Source organism: Nansenia antarctica (assembly GCF_963989245.1).
Source record: "Nansenia antarctica genome assembly, chromosome: 11".
In the NCBI taxonomy this organism is placed as follows: Eukaryota; Metazoa; Chordata; class Actinopteri; order Argentiniformes; family Microstomatidae; genus Nansenia; species Nansenia antarctica.
In genome coordinates, this window is record NC_137681.1 from 22,564,611 (window position 1) to 22,582,731 (window position 18,121).

Genomic DNA, 18,121 nt, shown 5'->3' on the forward strand with positions numbered 1-18,121 from the left:
GTGGCAGAATTTAAAAACTAAATGATTATAACGATGATGATGATTAATAATAAAGAAATATAAATTTAGTCCAAAGTCAATATTTTACATAATGCCTTTAAAAAGTTACATTTTCATTCCATCTGTAGATTTGTTTTCTATCTTTATAAAATGTTGGATTTATATTTTACGAAAGTGTAGAAGAGTAGAAGCCTGTGAATAGACCAAACTAAGCTAACAGATTGCATGTAAAAAGCAACTTGTACTTGTGTTTCTTTTGTTTATATTGCTCTTTTGTAGCCTTTGTACCTGTACAGAGTGGAGGTAGGAACAAGTGGGCGGGGGGGAACCTGGCTATGTGCACAAAAATCAGACAGAATGACAGTCTCGTATTTATGACTTCTCTCTTTTTGTCAGTCACTTAAAAATGCTGTACATTTTAGCATAAAAATAAATTATGATTGACCATGCCTCTGCTCCTCTTGACTTGCGACTTACTTTGAATACATGTCGAAGAATTAGATGCGGTTGCAAAAATGTACAACTACGAAAGTCATCGGCAAAGCCTTTAATCCCCCTTTCAAGTTCAGTATTTTTGTTCAGCTGACACATTCGGGGAATGCTCTTTAAAGAACTGTCTCTACTCTACAGACAGGTACTTTTTTTTGAAGTAATAGAAGGAAGCCTTCGCACTTGTTAGGCTATCATCTCTCTGTACACATGGGTGGAACTGATCCAAATGAAACGCCTTTCCCTCAGGGTGCATCATGTTCTGTCCTCCTTGTCATGCATCTCTTTCTTCTCTTCCTCCTCCACCTGGCTCTCTCCTCTCCACTGCTCCAGCAGATAAGTGTCCAGTTTGCGGAGCTGTTGTATGAAGCCCCAGTTGGGTACGATGCGTCTGCGGTCCTTCACCTGCTCCATGGCCTCCGCGACCGTCATCTTCTTGCAGATCATCAGGTAGGCCAGGAAGAGCGTGGACGACCGGCTCCGGCCCATGACGCAGTGGACCAGCAGCTTGTCTGTCCACAACATGGAGGAGGAGGAGAACAACACGTTTAAACAGATTGTTGGTCATAGAACATCAACTGTCATCAACTGTCATCAACTGTCCGTTTTTAAACTGGAAGCCAACTAAAGGTGCATTCGTCAATTCGCTCAGAGCGCTGGAGCGCACCACTGGGTTCAACGTCGTTTGTTAACAAGAGACATTCCATGAGTGCTGATCAGATTTCCAGAGCAAATTCACGAACGCACCCCTAGACTTCTTTTGACTGCAGAATTCATCAGAATGTTCTTTTTAGAATGTGTAGGCCCTACCAACTGCCAGGCTAGTGTTTGAATCCAAACAGCCTTCGTTGTGTCACTTACTCTCAGGGTTGCTGAGTGCTTGATCGATGAACTGGGCTGCAGAGAAGAAGTACTGGCTGATGTCAAAGGTGGCGACGTCCGCAGCCACGACCCCGTGGTACACCACGGCCATGTCGCTGTAATACTCCTCTCCTGTGTCCACGCTGTTCCATGTCCCCTCAGCTGCGTTCAAGATGTGGGTCATTCCCAACATCTTCAGACGATGTTTGTTTTTCGCAGTCTGCCTGTCAATGTAGACTGTTACTGACGGTAACTACAGTTTTATTGATGGTAACTCAAGTTTTAGTGATGGTGGTAACTATATATATGGTTACTATTGTCTGAACACACATCACTGTAGACCTCCTTTGCAGATTGAGGTTTCACCACAACAAGATCAGTTTGTTACATAGCTAAGGTTATAAAGTAATGAAATACTCTTTGCTGTATCTATTACCTAGTTCATATTCATTGTATGTGAGCCTACCCTACACGAATCACAAACACTTACTCATCTCCGATGTAGACATTGGGCCAGACCTCATTGAAAGGGGTGTACTCCACACTCCCACGCCTCAGGATCTTCTCCAGCTCGTAGGCCCCAGGTGTGACGTAGTCAGGGTCAGTGTAGTCAGGATCAGTGTGAACTCTCCTTTTCTCACTCCTCTTTGAGCCGCCGGCTGCCATGTCCCTCACAATAGCTTGCTTTCACACATGACGCCTTTCCCTTTGAGGAATTAAAACACCAGTTGGATTGCCATAATGTGCCACCCAACGCACAAACATTCTCACTCAAGAGAGTTGTGGTGGACATTCTGTGAATGCGATTGTTTGAATTCGAATTATATTTTAAATAACATTACCATGCCGATGCTATACACTACAGTGTTAGAATCCTAGTCTGTCAACAACTTACCCATCAATTCAAAACCGTTCCCTCTAGACTAGTCCATCATTTGTGTCCTAACATCATGCTGTCAAACATTTAACGAAAACACACAGAGAGAGAGAGAGCAGCTTGACGTTAATTCTGGCTGCCAGGGCAGAGAATGGTTGTATAACCATTGGTGTGTGTGCAACAGCGACGGGGTATTTTTAGGGCTCAGATGTGGCAGGCCCCCCCTGACCTTAGCTGCTGAGATACTTTGCCTGTAGGGAGAGAGAGCCTCCTCTCAGTCCAAGTACTCAGCCAGCCAACTACTCCTAAACACAGCCTGGAAGTTTAATCTGTGCTGCTGGCAGGGAAGCTTTCCTTATCCACCCTTAACCGTTGCCAAAGGATAGGATACCCATATATTCACTGGAGTGAGCAGGCAGCCCTGAATCCTCTTCTGTTCTGTTCAGGCACATACGAATGAGTTCCCAGGGAAAAATGGTGTCAGTTTCTCTTGACCTGTTAGCATATCACAGTCTTTTTTAGAGGGGAAGATTGTAGGCATTACTTAGTTTCGCTAAATCACACTTGAAATGAGATTATGGTTTTCAGGAAATTATGCATCATGAGAATTATGAGTATTATAATTCAATGAAAAGCAGTGTTTCTAGGCTCTAGTTATGGGCACTTAACCTTATACAGTATGACAAACATAATGCTATGTGTTATGATACTAATGGAGGATTTCCTCTATCGAAAACGCCCCAAGACTTGAATTCTCAATTATACGCCACAGTCTCTGCGTATTACACACTGACTGATCTTTTCAAAGCGCTCTGAATGCGCTCCGCAGAAGAGAGAGTTGCGATGATGATTACAGTACGGCTGAATGAAGCTCGCGCCACGTCTGCCTCAGCTTTTTTTACACATCAAGCATCTCTATTTTTCCCTTCATATCTCCGAGCTCCGCCGTCATTCACTCTGACAGTGACACCATTAGACCTGTGATATTCAATTCCTTTTATTATGACAGCGTCTCTCTACCGCGCTGCTCTGGAGAGCATCACTTATTAAGAAGATGGCTTCTCCGTTTCATCTCTTTTCAGGGGTTTGACCTGAATCTGTACACACGCTCTGAAACACGCGGGCATATTCCTGTCATCTCAAATCAGCCCCTGGAAAGACTCGGCTGTATCTTAACAGCTCCGTTGGCAGCTCGACTTCAGCAGTTAAGACGCATTATTTTGAGAAAAGGAATAATAAGTGTCGAGTTATTTATGCAGAGGTGCTGTAATATTCAGCCACGTGAGTAAGATGCATGTTGTTCAAGTGTAGGAGAGCTCTGTCTCTTGAAGTCTTTTCTCCATCTGTCAAGTAGGCCTACAGTCAGTAGAGTCATTTATCAGAAAACCAAAAACAGGCATCAAGAGTGGATAAAATGCTGTAGTGTGGTGATTAGCATTGTCTCAAATACAACAGATTCTGTGATGCCAATCCGAAAGTCAGTAGAGGTTGGAAGGAACTTGAGGAAAGACTTTCACAAGACTTTCAATCTTCTTGCAATTCCATTTTGTAGTTATATATGTTGTAATCATTCCCTCTTCATCTCCAGTGCTATGTGGTACTACATGATTGATTTTATGTATGAGATGTTATGTTTGTGTGTGAAATGCATCATATGTGTGTCTGTATTGCTAACCTTTTTATGGTGTGTCTGTCTAATTACTTTTTTTTTAATGTGTTATGATTGTAATTATTTGTGGACTTCCTTGGTGGCCCTGGGGAGGAGGTTCCTGTATTTGTGGACTGCCTTGGTGGCCCCCACCAGAGTGAGAGAGAAAGGCCAACACGAGCGTAGCTGATTGGCCGATTTACCCGAGCACAGTGACAGTGGACCAACACTTCACCTGCCTTTTAGTTGATTTAAATCCTCATTACATTTTTAACCATTTAGCAGATGCTTTTATCCAAAGCAACTTACAATTAGAGATTACAAGGACAGTGCCACTAAAGGTGGTGTTCCCAGGTGGGATTTGAACTCATGACCTTCTGATCACCACCAGTCCCACTAAACCTGACAGATCCTGCTCCTCAGACAGAGCGGTGATTGATATTCCAACGGTGACGCTGCAGCTCTTCAGTCCCGCGGTGTCACTTCCACACGCCTCAGATGGAGACACTGGGCCAGACCTCGGTGACGGGAGAGAGAGAGATGGGCCGCCTGTTCCCCACCAGAAGGCTGAGCAGATCGCAGGTGGGCGGTGTCTCATACCCTGGGCTCCGCCTTCTGGCTCGTGTCTGTGTCAACAGGGGGGGGGGGGGGGGGGGAGGGAGGGAGTGGGCAGGGGAGGGAGAGAGAGAGGGAAGAAAGGAGGGAGAGACAGAGAGAGAGAGGGAAGAAAGGAAAGAGGGAGAGAGAGAGAGAGAGAGAAAGAGAGAGAGAGAGAGCGGCAAGTCCTACTGTACAACAGTAACAACATACACTATCGATGCCAAATAGCTTGTGTGCAAAACATAGAATAATTGCTTGAGACTTGGCTGAACCCGCCACTTTTAAGTACTCTCGGACGACATGTATCATTTTTGATTCAGTGGCACTCTAAATACGTGTTTTGTTTTCCAGACAGAATATCTTCCTCCCTTCCAGTCTGTTCTCAGAATCTCAGCGTCTCCTTCTCATTTGGGAGCAGAACAGCAGCCAGTTTGGCTGTGTGAATCTGAGATCATTATAACCCTCCATGTGACTAGTGCATAATATCCAAGTGGGAGCAGACAGCTGAGAATGGCTTGGCCCAGTCAGGAAGGCAGGGTGGGTGGGTGGGTGGGGGTGGGGGCGGCCTGGCTAGTGGGGGGAGGTCTGGGTCGGGGGCTAGCCTATGTCTTCTCTGGTGATAGTGACTGAGGCCAGGGACATGCTAGCAGCTGGTCCTGGAGAAGTGCACCCAGTGTATCCAGATGTGCAACTCTAATTGAAGCTAATTAAGGGACCTATTATTTCACAGTGTTGTGGTTAGCATTTGTGCTCATCACAATTTGTCATTTCCGTTGTTGGTAGGGTAGTCGGTGTTGTTCTGTACTTTAGTTTCTGTGGTTTTAAGAAAACTCGCCCCGATCCAACTTCTTATGAACTGAAGTAGCAAGTGATTTATTTGATTATTATTTTTGGGTTTGATTTATTTCCAACGTATTGAAGTACACAATATAATGGCCATATCTGGAATAAAACGGCTCTGTATATCATAGATGAAAATACACTGTAACCCCCACATTAGATTAGAACTCTTTATTATACAACATGGGGGAAAGCAAGAAAACTATCCACCTAATCTATATTATGTCCACCAAATATTGCAAGACAGTTTGTTGGAGTGGTCTCTTCAGCAGTGCCTCAACAGCAGTGGAGGCTGGTGAAGGTAGAAACATCGGAGGACGGGCTCATTGTACATGCATAGGATGGAATAATCAATGGTATCAAGTGAAGGGCAAGTGAGTCTGGGACCAGTGGTGGTGAGCGAGATCTGGCCATTAGAACAGCCTCACATTCTATCTGTTCTAGAGCAGCATAATATTCTATCTGTTCTAGAGCAGCATAACATTCTACCTGTTCTAGAGCAGCATAACATTCTATTTGTTCTAGAGCAGCATAACATTCTATCTGTTCTAGAGCAGCATAACATTCTACCTGTTCTAGAGCAGCATAACATTCTACCTGTTCTAGAACGGCATAACATTCTACATTCTGTTTTGATCCAAACACTCCTCTTTGCAACTACAGTGTTTGCATCGCAATGGGGGGGGGGCTGGTGAAGTACTTTGATACCATTCCTCACTCCATTCCATGCGTTCCAATGACCCCGTCCGGTCCGTCCGTCCCCCGATTCCTGCCTCCCCCAGCCTCCCCCAGCCACCCCCAGCCTCCCCCAGCCACCCCCTGCCTCTACAGCAGCCTCCGGGGGTCATCGGGCCTGGTAGTGGAGCTGTTTGTCCAGCTCTCTAAGTTGTTCCAGGAAGCCGGCGTTGGGGGAGATGTTCCTGTTGGCGCTGACGGCCGTGATGGCGGCTGGCAGGGTCATGTGCTCCTCGATCATCAGGTACGCCAGGACCAGCGAGGACGAGCGGCTCAGACCCATGGCACAGTGGACCAGCACCTTCCCTGCCAACGAGGGAAGCAACACGCAGAGATCCTTTTTCACTTCCTGTCTAAGGCAGCTCTAGCCTAATTTACAGTATTCTCCCTATTAGAAGACGGCCGGCTGTGGCGCAGGAGGTAGAGCCGGCGTCTAACGATCACAAGGTCGTCAGATCGGCGGTTCGAGCCCCGGCTGGCCACATGTCGAAGTATCCTTGGGCAAGACACTGAACCCCAAATTGCTCCCAATGAGCGGGCCGGCGCCTTGCGTGGTAGCTTGCCGCCATTGGTGTGTGAATGTGTGTGTGAATGGGTGAATGAGAGGCCATTGTAAAGCGCTTTGGAATAAGGCGCTATATAAATCAGACCATTTACCATTTAGAAGCCCCCCCCCCCCCCAACACACACACAAACAAAATGGAATATTTGTTTTTCTTATTATTCAAATTCCCTAATAATGAGTTCACTTCACCACGGATTACAGGCCTGTCCTGCATATCAGAGAAGTAGAGAGAGTTCTCTTACCCTCCTAAAAAGTTTTCAACAATGTTGCAACAAATGTTCCTACACACAGTAATCCCTGGTTTGCTTATCATGCCTAGGGATTAGGGCCCAGAGGAGCGCGTAATTGACCTGTCTCCTAGTCTGTGTGTTCCTTGTGAGGATTACCGTAGGCATCGCCACACTCTGGAGGCCCCAGATCAACCGCCGAGTGGAGGCGCACACACACACACACACACCTACACACACACACACACAGACACATAGACATACACACACACACACATACACACATAGACACAGACACACACACATACACACACACACACACACACCTACACCTACACACACACACACACACCTACACACACACACACATACACATACACACAGATCAACCGGCATGTGGAGGAGGAGGGTGGGGGGGGAGTAGGCCCCGTCTTATTACTGTCATGGCTGATACCGGCGGAGGGCGGACGCACTCTGCATAACGGGGAGTAGCGCCGACAAACATAATTGTGTAATTTCCATGTCCAATGAAAGTGTTGCTTTACAAATTACCGGGACCAATCCATTTAAAACCAATTTTCCTGCCCAAGGTCTCGGCTCATGAGGAGATTACTGTGTGGGGTGTGATATTAGCCTGATATTGTGTTTAGCGGTTTTTACGATTTGCATTTTAACTGGTAATAGAACCTAAGGGAGGGCCACTGCTGTCATTGCGACTGACAGACAAACGATGTTTAAATGTGTTCCGACAGAAACAATATATTCCCCACTGAGGTAATTCCTTCGGAATTGATGATATAAAATGATATCGATGAAAATATGCGTGAGCACAAAGTCGGCCTGTGTGTGTGTCGTCGTAAAAAGCTCCTTTAACTGTACCTGTGGGTGAGCTCAAGGCGGTCTTGATGAACTTCGCTGCCGAGTAGAAGAAACGACTCAGATCAAATGTCGACATGTCAAAAGCCTCCACTCCGTGGTAGGTGATGCTGGTGTCCCTGTAAAAGCTCGACCCCGTGTTCACGTTGAACTTCCCGTCTGCCGCATTCAAGACGTGGGTGATGTGGTGGGCCTGGAGGATCCTCTTGTCTTTAGCTGCGTACCTGATGCCTCGTTGCACAAGAACATAGTTTAAATTAGCACACTATGGGAGGTACAGTATATTTCCACCCCTGTACTTAATTACACAAAGGGATAGCTAATCGGCATAAAGCTTTGTTGTGACAGAGCTTTTACAACAAACAACAAACTTGTGCTAATGAATAACACCTACACCAACTCCTCCATAGTACGGAACTATAATATGCCCTGATGCTCAACCCCATTGTGTTGTCACTGGATGAACAACAGGGGAGGCTGGGGGAGGTAGAACACCAGGGGAGGCTGGGGGAGGTAGAACACCAGGGGAGGCTGGGGGAAGTCGAACACCAGTGGAGGCTGGGGGAGGTAGAAAACCAGAGGAGGCTGGGGGAAGTCGAACACCAGGGGAGGCTGGGGGAGGATGAACACCAGGGGAGGCTGGGGGAGGATGAACATCGGGGGAGGCTGGGGGAGGTAGAACACCAGGGGAGGCTGGGGGAGGATGAACACCAGGGGAGGCTGGGGGAGGATGAACATCGGGGGAGGCTGAGGGAGGATGAACATCGGGGGAGGCTGAGGGAGGTAGAACACCAGGGGAGGCTGGGGGAGGTAGAACACCAGGGGAGGCTGGGGGAGGTAGAACACCAGGGGAGGCTGGGGGAGGATGAACACCAGGGGAGGCTGGGGGAGGATGAACATCGGGGGAGGCTGAGGGAGGATGAACATCGGGGGAGGCTGAGGGAGGTAGAACACCAGGGGAGGCTGGGGGAGGTAGAACACCAGGGGAGGCTGGGGGAGGTAGAACACCAGTGGAGGCTGGTGGAGGTAGAACACCAGTGGAGGCTGGCAGAGGTAGAACACCAGGGGAGGCTGGGGAAGGTAGAACACCAGGGGAGGCTGGGGGAGGTAGAACACCAGGGGAGGCTGGGGGAGGTAGAACACCAGGGGAGGCTGAGGGAGGATGAACATCGGGGGAGGCTGGGGGAGGTAGAACACCAGGGGAGGCTGGGGGAGGTAGAACACCAGGGGAGGCTGGGGGAGGTAGAACACCAGGGGAGGCTGGCAGAGGTAGAACACCAGGGGAGGCTGTTGGAGGTAGAACACCAGGGGAGGCTGGGGGAGGTAGAACACCAGGGGAGGCTGGGGGAGGTAGAACACCAGGGGAGGCTGGCAGAGGTAGAACACCAGGGGAGGCTGGGGAAGGTAGAACACCAGGGGAGGCTGGGGGAGGTAGAACACCGGGGGAGGCTGGGGGAGGTAGAACACCAGGGGAGGCTGAGGGAGGATGAACATCAGGGGAGGCTGAGGGAGGATGAACATCGGGGGAGGCTGGGGGAGGATGAACATCGGGGGAGGCTGGGGGAGGTAGAACACCAGGGGAGGCTGGGGGAGGTAGAACACCAGGGGAGGCTGGGGGAGGTAGAACACCAGGGGAGGCTGGGGGAGGTAGAACACCAGGGGAGGCTGGCAGAGGTAGAACACTAGGGGAGGCTGCCAGAGGTAGAACGCCAGGGGAGGCTGGTGGCGCTAGTGTTTTACAAACATAACGTGCAAGTAAAACTGCTTGTACCAGTTCACCTGACAATACTTTGATTTCACCTGGTTTATATACCGTGAATTCAAGATATATCTTTTTGTGATATATATTTCTAAATAGAATTATTTACCACGTGTGTTTATATTGATACCATTCCTTATTCCGTTCCATGCATTACAATGAGCCCGCCCTACGATCTCTGCCTCCACCAGCCTCCCCAGGCGAACATCAGCCCACGCAGCCTCCACATATGGAGAGAGCAACTAGAGGAGGTGAATGCTGCGGCCTCACATGTCTCCGATGTAGATCCTGGGCTGGACCTCGTCCAGGTGGCCACTGGTCCCGGCTTTGGTCCACATCAGCCTCTGGAGCTGGGACGCCTCGGGCGTCTCGTACCTGCCTGCTGCCCCCCACCCCGCAGAGCTGCCCCCCCGCAGAGCTGCTGCCCCCCCAACAGCTGCTGCCCCCGGGCATGTCTGGGTGGTCCACCTCCTGCTCTGGCTCTGCTTCCTGTCAGAGGTACACACACACACACACACACACACACACACAGACATAGATACACACACACACACACACACACACACACACACACACACACAGACATAGATACACACACACACACACACACACACACACAGACAAACATAGATACACACACATACACACACAGACATAGATACACACACATGCACATACATATACACATAAACACAGACACACACACACACACACACACACACACACACACACACACACACATACATACAGAAACATAGACACAGACACAAATACACATACACACACAGACACACACACACACATAAATACACGTACACACAGTCACACATCTCCTAGTGTGTGTCTGTTCTGTTGATAGCCTCCACCTCCACCTGGTGTGTGTAAGGTGGTTGACCTGACCTCAGGTCAGCCTCTGACAGGAGGGGCTAGACTGTTGGTAATGCAGGGCAGACGGCATCTGCTGCCTCTCACTTGACAACGACGTGTCTTTATTAGAGCCCACAGCCCTTCCTCTCCCCAGACAGACTGGTACTCTGGGCTCATGGGGACTCCAGTACTGAGCCTCTCAGCTGCTCCGGGCGAGAATAACATGGAAACCAACGCGTTCGTTCTCATAAATATAAAGCTGATAAAGCTCATCTATAATTCATACTGTAGATTGTGTGTATGAGCATTCATTTATGTGAATGTGTATGACTGTGTGCTCCAGGCATGGACCATACAAAGCGTCTGTATGCATTGTTCACAGTAAAGAAACCGCTAGCAATGCTTGCTGCCTGTTCTCATTTCCGGTGGCGTATGATGATGTAACGGGCTGCTGAGTGCTGCTCAGTGCTGTTCAGTGCTCTGGGGTTTGGAGTCTTAAGCCCTATTCGCATGGGACTAGTATTATCTGGAGACCTCACGTAATTTAGAAATTGCCCTCCCCACGTCTGTGTTTTGTGTGGCGCATTCGCAGGGGATAAGCAAAGACTGTGTTTTACTCTAATTTACTGACATTATCCTCCAGATATGATGTCATGGCTCTGTGTAACATCATTCCACATCAGGGGAATGTCCGTAAATTCCAGTAAAACACAGACTTCGCTTACCCTGTGTGAATGTGGCATCCAAAACACAGACGTCGGGGGGGGGGGGGGTGGTTCTAAATTACGGACGTCACCACATAATGCTAGTCCCGTGCGAATAGTGCTATCCGCTTGTTAAGTCGTGACGTGTTTCCGGGTCCAACGTTGGCTGAGGCGCTGTCTTCGAAATGCCGAAATAATAATAATAATTAATTATATTTATATAGCGCTTTTCCGAGGCTCAAATACCCTGACAATATGGAGAAAACGGGAAAGTGCTGTGTCCCTTGTTGTATGAATAGATCCGAGTCAAAAAAACGATTAAACTGTCATTCTACCGCTGTAGTTCACTGGTACTCTGGTGCGGGGAATTTCTGGTTTGGACTCGGAAATGGCTAAACGTCACTTTTGACGTCAGACTTAACAAGCGGATAGGCTCCGTAGTTCACGAACACGCGGCAGAAAAAAGCAGGGGCAGGAGAAAACAAAATCAACCCAAATCACTGACATGCCGATTCGCACAGGACTAAGAACACAGATGACCTCCGTAATTATTACAAATGACCAGAGGTCCCCAGATAATACTAGTCCTGTGCGAATAGGGCTTTATTGTGGTGCTTCCATGGGGACGCGTCATTCAGACCATATCTGTTTCTGTGACCTTTGGTATAGCGCCTCAGCATATGGAGGTGCACTCAAAACATCTAGATAGCTTTATCCATCTCTGTATCTGTCACCCTCGCAAGAGAGATAGGGGTGAGAGTGGCTACTGCACTGCGTGTGTGTGTGTGTGTGTGTGTGTGTGTTTGTGTGTCTATGTGCGTGCGTGCGCACATACTTGCATGTGTGTGTGTGTGTGTGTGTGTGTATGTGTGTGTGCATATGCATGTGTGTGTGAGGGGGGGGGGAGAGAACACGTAAAAGTGTGTCTGCACAAGTACACATGTGCTTGAAGTTCCTGGAGGGTGTTCTCCCTCTCCATTGATCTACAAGTCCTTCCCTCCCTCCCTCCTTCCCTCCCTCCCTCCCTCCCTCCCTCCCTTCCCTCCTGAAGTGTGGGGCAGAGAGCTGATTTCCCTGGTGCACATGTTGAGCTCCAGCTCGGCTTCCAGAACCTCCTCCGGCCCGGAGGCTAACCTGTCCTCTCTGCTCCACTTCTGCGTAATTAAACATGCTATGTATGGGAGAGGGCCCCCAGGTTAACACAGAGGGGGCACGTAGGACCGGCGTTTCCACCTCCTCTAGCCACCTCTCCCAGGGTTTAGGAATTAAACCTCCTTCTCTCTGCCCCTGGGTGGCTTTCGTCTAGATTTGGAAGCGGTTAATGAGCAGGGAGTCGTCCATGCAACGCAGTCAGTACGCACCACAGTAAACACACTTATTATAAATCAATGTCATTAACATGGTTGACTTGCAAATGAAAAGAAAACACGTTATTCATCCATACATATTTATGCCTATGCTAAACTCATATTGGGCAGAGGGGCATTGGCTTATGTTCCCAACAGAGCGCCTCGTGAACACCACAACAGCACTGTTTAACAGAAGAGACAGACTTGCCTGGGACTGAATCCTGTCGCGTGTCGATCTTCCTCACGGGAGCTACAGGCCCGACGGCAGCGCGGTCTGCAGAGCCGTAGAGGAATCTGCCCCGCCGCAACGTCTGGATCTCAGCTCAAAATAATCCTGGCATCATCTTCTGCCATTCCCTCCAGGTTATCTGAGCTCACCACCAGTATGGGTAGTGGGAGAGGACACTCTTGTTGGTTTTTCCAACAGCAGTGAGAGAATAATTTGCTTGTGCGTGTGTGTGAGGTCATGTGTATATATACGTGTACAGTGTCTTGTTGTCCATATCGGTGTCACCGATGACCTCGTTATCTGACCTCATTTTGAGGATTTTGCGAAACGAGAAGATAGTAAGACAACAAACCAAACAACAACAGGAAACGAGAGACTGTTAAAGTGTCTGTTAACTGTGAGCTTGATTAAGAAAAGCATCCTGAAAACATGTGATCCATTTTTATTAAACATATCCAGGTATGTATAGAGGTATTTGTTTGGTTTTAGAAAGTTTGTACACAAAGAATGTGGTCTGAAATAGATTGCTTCCCACGTGATTTCAATATAATGTTCTCTGTAGCCTCCAAATACAGGTAATACAGTATGTCATTGCGCAGTAGATAGAAATACTGTATGGCCTTCCCTGACATTTGGTCCAAGTTGCTGTTTAAAACTCACTCACTGACAAAGAGCTCCGGAACACTCAACACTTAGAATTGTATGTGGTATTTACCTAGCAACAACACTTTGATTGGCTACAAAATGAAGTATAATAATATATACATTTTTGGTGAATAAAGTCACCCATGGCACTCTAGAACAGTTTGGGTGACTTTATTCATACTACCCTATGGCCCTATACTTTATAACCCTAACCCTTGGCACTAAATTGTAGGTAATGCAGTGCAGTTTAGTTTATAGACTGAAGACAGTTTCACACACACTGAACTGGTAGAGCTTGTAAGCTGTGAAATAATAATCTATCTCATAAACTCATAAAAGCCACACATTTTCTATGACTAAAATAACCACCCAACCCTCCTCCTCTATCTCCCACTATTCCATGAGTTAGGCAACAACCATTCAGAAGCTTTTTTTCCCTCATGAAATTCACAGTGATTTGTTGTCTGTCAAGCAAAAATGTTCATTTTGTAAACAACTCCACATCACCGTGGAAACAGTTCCTGCCCAGTTCACGGCAGTTCATTGTACTGTTGCACAACTGAACCTTGGTTATTAGATAACCTCATAACGACCTTTAACCTTTTGGTTGTGGCTGTGTGACGTATAAAGTCATCCCTTCTGTCTTCCAGAAAAACAACAACATCTGAAAGCGATGGCTGGAATATCCTCCTCTCTACAGGATCAGGCACGTTTTCCGTTTCCATCTCAGCTGAAGGTCCAGATCCAGCAGCAGAGCCAGGAAGTTCCTGTTGGGGTAAATTGCCCTCTTCTGGATGACTGTGTGGATGGCACTGTCGACGGGGAGGTGGTGGTACATCATGAGGTAGGCCAGCACCAATGTAGACGAACGACTCAGGCCCCGAATACAGTGGACCAGAACCTTCCCTGGAGGGGGGGGGAGGAGAGGAGAGGAGAGGAGGGGAAGGAAGGGGAGGGCAGGGAAGGTGAGGGGAGATGAGGTGAGGAATGGGGAGGAGAAGAAGAGGAGGGGGGGGGGGGGGGGGGAGGGGGGGCAGGGAAGGTGGGGTGATAGGTGAGGAAAGGAGAGGAAAAGAAGAGGAGATGAGAGGAGAAGAGAGGAGGGGAGGGGAAGGGAGGGAGAGGGGATGGGAGGGCAGGGGAGGGCAGGGAAGGTGAGGTGAGATTAGGTGAGGAGTGGAGAGGAGCGGAGAAGAGAGGAGAGGAGATGAGGGCAGAGGAGAGGGAGAAGAGAGAAGAAGAGAAGAGAGGAGAGGGAAGAGAAGAGAGGAGTGGAGCGGAGAGAGGAGCAGGAGAGGGAAAAGGAGGGATTAGCCTGAGACCTGTATCTTATTAATATCATACATGACTGCCCGTCTCAAACTGTGGCCTTTCTATTCCCCGCTGAGAGCTAAAAATAGCACCCACAATTCATTGCCTTTGTTCATTTAAGGTCCCTTCGCAGGCAGGCCTTGGCCGTCACGTTAATCCTATCCTGTTCTCTGTTTGAGAGGCAGTGTGTGAGGGGATCCATGGTTAGACCTTATAGACTTACAGTACATTGTGCAAGGTAAGGCTCTTTATTATTACCGAGTGTTAATTTTGCATATAAATTCAGTGTGCATTTCAAGTACCACAAGTACAGATACTGCGAGCAGAGGTGACTTTGAAAAAGACAGTGTGTACCACCGGAATGTTCCGTCGCTAGGTTTTTTGATTAGGGTTTCATCCTCACTATCAATTTCCAATGCATCATGGGTAGGACATTCAACCTTTCGGAAGGGCTTGTTAAGACTCTTACCATCTGGTGTTTTCAATGCATTATGAATGAATTTGCCGGCAGGTTTGAAGTACACATCCAGATCGAAGTAGGTTGAATCATCTGCTGGAATACCACAGTACACAAACGTGTGGCCATAAAACCTCTGGTCTCCTATGCTGCCTCGCTTGGAATGGGCAGCGTTTAACACATGGGTGATACCTAATCTCTGCAAGGTGGTCCTGTTTTGGGCTACTCCCCTGGTAAGACAAAGAGAGAAAAGGTTCAGAGCTCTGTGTGTGTGTGTGTGTGTGTGTGTGTGTGTGTGTCTGTGTGTGTGTGTGTGTGTGTGTGTCTGTGTGTGTGTGTGTGTGTGTGTGTGTGTGTGTTTGTGCGCGCGCGCGTGTGTGTGTGTGTGTGTGTGTGTGCGTGTGCGTGTGTGTGGGCGCGCGTGCGTGCGTGCATGCATGAGTGTGCGTTCATGCCCATGTGCGTGTGTCATTTGTCTGCAACAGAGGTACAGTATATTTTATGGCTGCATGTGTTTTGCAACATTGACATGCAATGGATTTCTTCACATTCCTGCAATTATATATGGATGGTCCCCATGAGAAAGTATATTTAAAAATGCATTGATTGTATACAAAGTGTAATGAAATAAAGGCATACTTACACATTCCCTATGTATAAGTTTGGCCAGACCTCGTCTATCTTGGTCAACTGTAGTTGGCAAGAATCCAAAACTTTTTGCAGGTCCTTCACAGACAGATATTCCTTTTTGTCGTCAACCAAGGCGGCCATTTTAATTCAGAACGACTCTCCAAATCTAGAACCAACCAGTGTTTATTTTGTTAGAGCAGTCCTCTCTTCTCCCGCGTTGCAGGATGATCGGTGGGAGCAGCTGTTTGTTTTCTGTCAACAAGGACAGTTAGCGCGCGTGGGACGAGCGCGCTCTCTTACTCAGGCGGGGGGCAGGATAACACACATGCCTGTGGCCGCGCTTTTCACACCAGTCTGGGACTCTAATTAAATGAAGCGCAAAGAGAAATTAATCACCTGATAACTATGCACTGATAATTATAACGTAATTATGGAAACATGTTAAAGTGCAGCTCCTTTATTGGATCACTAATGCAGTAGGACTGGAATAGAATTTTGTACAGCTTGCACAGTAGCCGCGTAGGGACTGTTCTGAGACAAACTAAATGACAAGAAGTAAATGTACTTTCAATTTAATTTCATCTCTAAACATTGTCTTCTGTCAACATAACATTTAATTTCCACTGGCATCTGATCCAACTGCATTGTTGAAACCCTTTTAGAGATTGGAATTGTTCAAGTTTGAGAAAATGACAAAATGACTGTACATTAACGTTGACCAAATGTTTCAATCCCCTTTCAAGTCAATGTGAATTCAGTGACTTCGGAGAATTCAGAATTCAGAGACTTCTCTCATGCCCTTTTTTACTTAATTTCACATCCAAAGCCAGCAGCTGTTTTAGAAAGCCTCTGTTTGGGAAGATCCACCGGTGCTCTTTGACTTCTGTGATGGCGTCCAGTAGGGTGTAATGGTGGTGGATCATCAGGTAGGCCAGGACCAGGGAGGCAGACCTGCTTACACCAACAGCACAGTGGACCATGATCCTGGCTGGACAGACCATATATACAGACCATATATTAAACTATTTAGCAAACACTGAAATTAATCATTTAACTCATTGAGTGCCACAGGTGAATAAAGTCGGCCACATTGTCCTAGAGTGCACAGCTGACTTTATTCACCAAAAATGCATAAATGATTTGGTAGCCAATCAAAGTATTAATGTTGCTATAGGTAAATACCACAAAAAACACTTGGCAGGCTAGGCCAATTTTCCCATTTTTTTTGGGAGGCCAGTGAATTTTAATTTTAATTTTAATTAATTCGTCACGCATCCTCCAAAGTTCTCCCAGCCCCTATGGGTTTATACTGTTAGACAAAACATGTTACACTTTACTATGTGTAAAATGCTATTAATATCCTACTCTGTTATCTCACCAACTGCCAAAGATTTCTAGAACACCCACCACCTAGAGTGCCAAGTGTTTTATGTGGTGTTTACCTAGCAACAACACTCTGATTGGCTACAAAATGAAGCGTCATCATTTTGGTGAACCCTTAAAGGCACTCTAAAATGTTGACAATTTGGGGTGACTTTATTTACCCTGGGTACTAAATCATTTCATCTCAAAATAGACTAGTGTAAGGGACACCTACCACCTGGTGTGTTTAACGCATTGTGAATGTAATCTGTAGAGGTGAAGAAGTAGCGTGAAAGGTCAAACGATGGTGAGTCATCAGCTGGTACTCCATAGTATTCAACCGTTGACCCGTAGAAGTCATGATTCCCTTGACTGTGGATCTTCCCATGAGCAGCATTGACAACATGGCTGATCCCCAGCTTCCACAGCTTATACCGGTCATTGGCTACTGACCTGTCACGTCCAATAGAACAAAAAGAAGACAATCAATACAATAAAAACAAAAGCATGCAGCTTGTGTACTGTGGGCCTATTGTGCATTGAGAGAAAGGTAATCCTACTGTAGAAGTATGTAGACTAGATCGAGTTAGGTTATCTTTACACATCTGAGAACTAGTTTTGCATGACTTACATGTCCCCAATGAACAGGTTAGGCCAGACTTCATCCACGTGATTGCCAAACCTTTTGCCGCCATTCAAAACCTTCTCCAACTCTTTCACAGATGGCGTGTGAGAGGCAGTAGAAGCACCACTCTTCTCCTGGACATTGTTGCACATGGCTGACATCTTACTGTTGGGATTACACAGTCTTTACTACTATGCTATTATACATTTAATTGGATCACATGAGCGTGCTTTCCTATTTTCCTGAGGTTGCGGTAATTAGTTCAGGGCAGGCGTTAAGGCCATGGCGGTAGTGACAGGATCAGGTGTCCTAGTGCTCCAGTCTAAAATTAAAGTGTTTTTAGTTTAATTATAGTGACCTGGTTTATGTGTCAATAGTTGAAGACCAGCTGTGAGCACTGGACCTAAGGATGTTCATAGAATCATAACAATGAGTCAAGAAGTCTTGAACTACAGAGAAACATTC

The 18,121-nt window shown here is 47.2% G+C and overlaps 4 protein-coding genes across 4 annotated transcripts; all 4 read right to left on the reverse strand.

Annotated features, from left to right (window-relative positions):
• Positions 1-744: 744 nt before the first annotated feature.
• Positions 745-2,016, reverse strand: LOC308168013 (dual specificity phosphatase 29-like; the record flags this gene model as incomplete). Its single annotated transcript, XM_080542492.1, has 3 exons — positions 745-1,001; positions 1,351-1,574; positions 1,841-2,016. 3 exons carry the CDS (start codon positions 2,014-2,016, stop codon positions 745-747), a joined length of 657 nt encoding a protein of 218 aa, XP_080398618.1.
• Positions 2,017-6,159: 4,143 nt separating this feature from the next.
• LOC308168014 (dual specificity protein phosphatase 13B-like) lies at positions 6,160-12,936 on the reverse strand (the record flags this gene model as incomplete). Its single annotated transcript, XM_080542493.1, has 4 exons — positions 6,160-6,356; positions 7,722-7,942; positions 9,748-9,966; positions 12,884-12,936. The coding sequence occupies 4 exons, from the start codon at positions 12,934-12,936 to the stop codon at positions 6,160-6,162; spliced, it is 690 nt and encodes a 229-aa protein (XP_080398619.1).
• A 1,029-nt stretch (positions 12,937-13,965) lies between these two features.
• Positions 13,966-15,810, reverse strand: LOC308167668 (dual specificity protein phosphatase 13A-like; the record flags this gene model as incomplete). Its single annotated transcript, XM_080542101.1, has 3 exons — positions 13,966-14,177; positions 15,052-15,269; positions 15,683-15,810. The coding sequence occupies 3 exons, from the start codon at positions 15,808-15,810 to the stop codon at positions 13,966-13,968; spliced, it is 558 nt and encodes a 185-aa protein (XP_080398227.1).
• A 638-nt stretch (positions 15,811-16,448) lies between these two features.
• LOC308168015 (dual specificity protein phosphatase 13A-like) lies at positions 16,449-17,817 on the reverse strand (the record flags this gene model as incomplete). Its single annotated transcript, XM_080542494.1, has 3 exons — positions 16,449-16,657; positions 17,267-17,484; positions 17,663-17,817. The coding sequence occupies 3 exons, from the start codon at positions 17,815-17,817 to the stop codon at positions 16,449-16,451; spliced, it is 582 nt and encodes a 193-aa protein (XP_080398620.1).
• Positions 17,818-18,121: the final 304 nt, after the last annotated feature.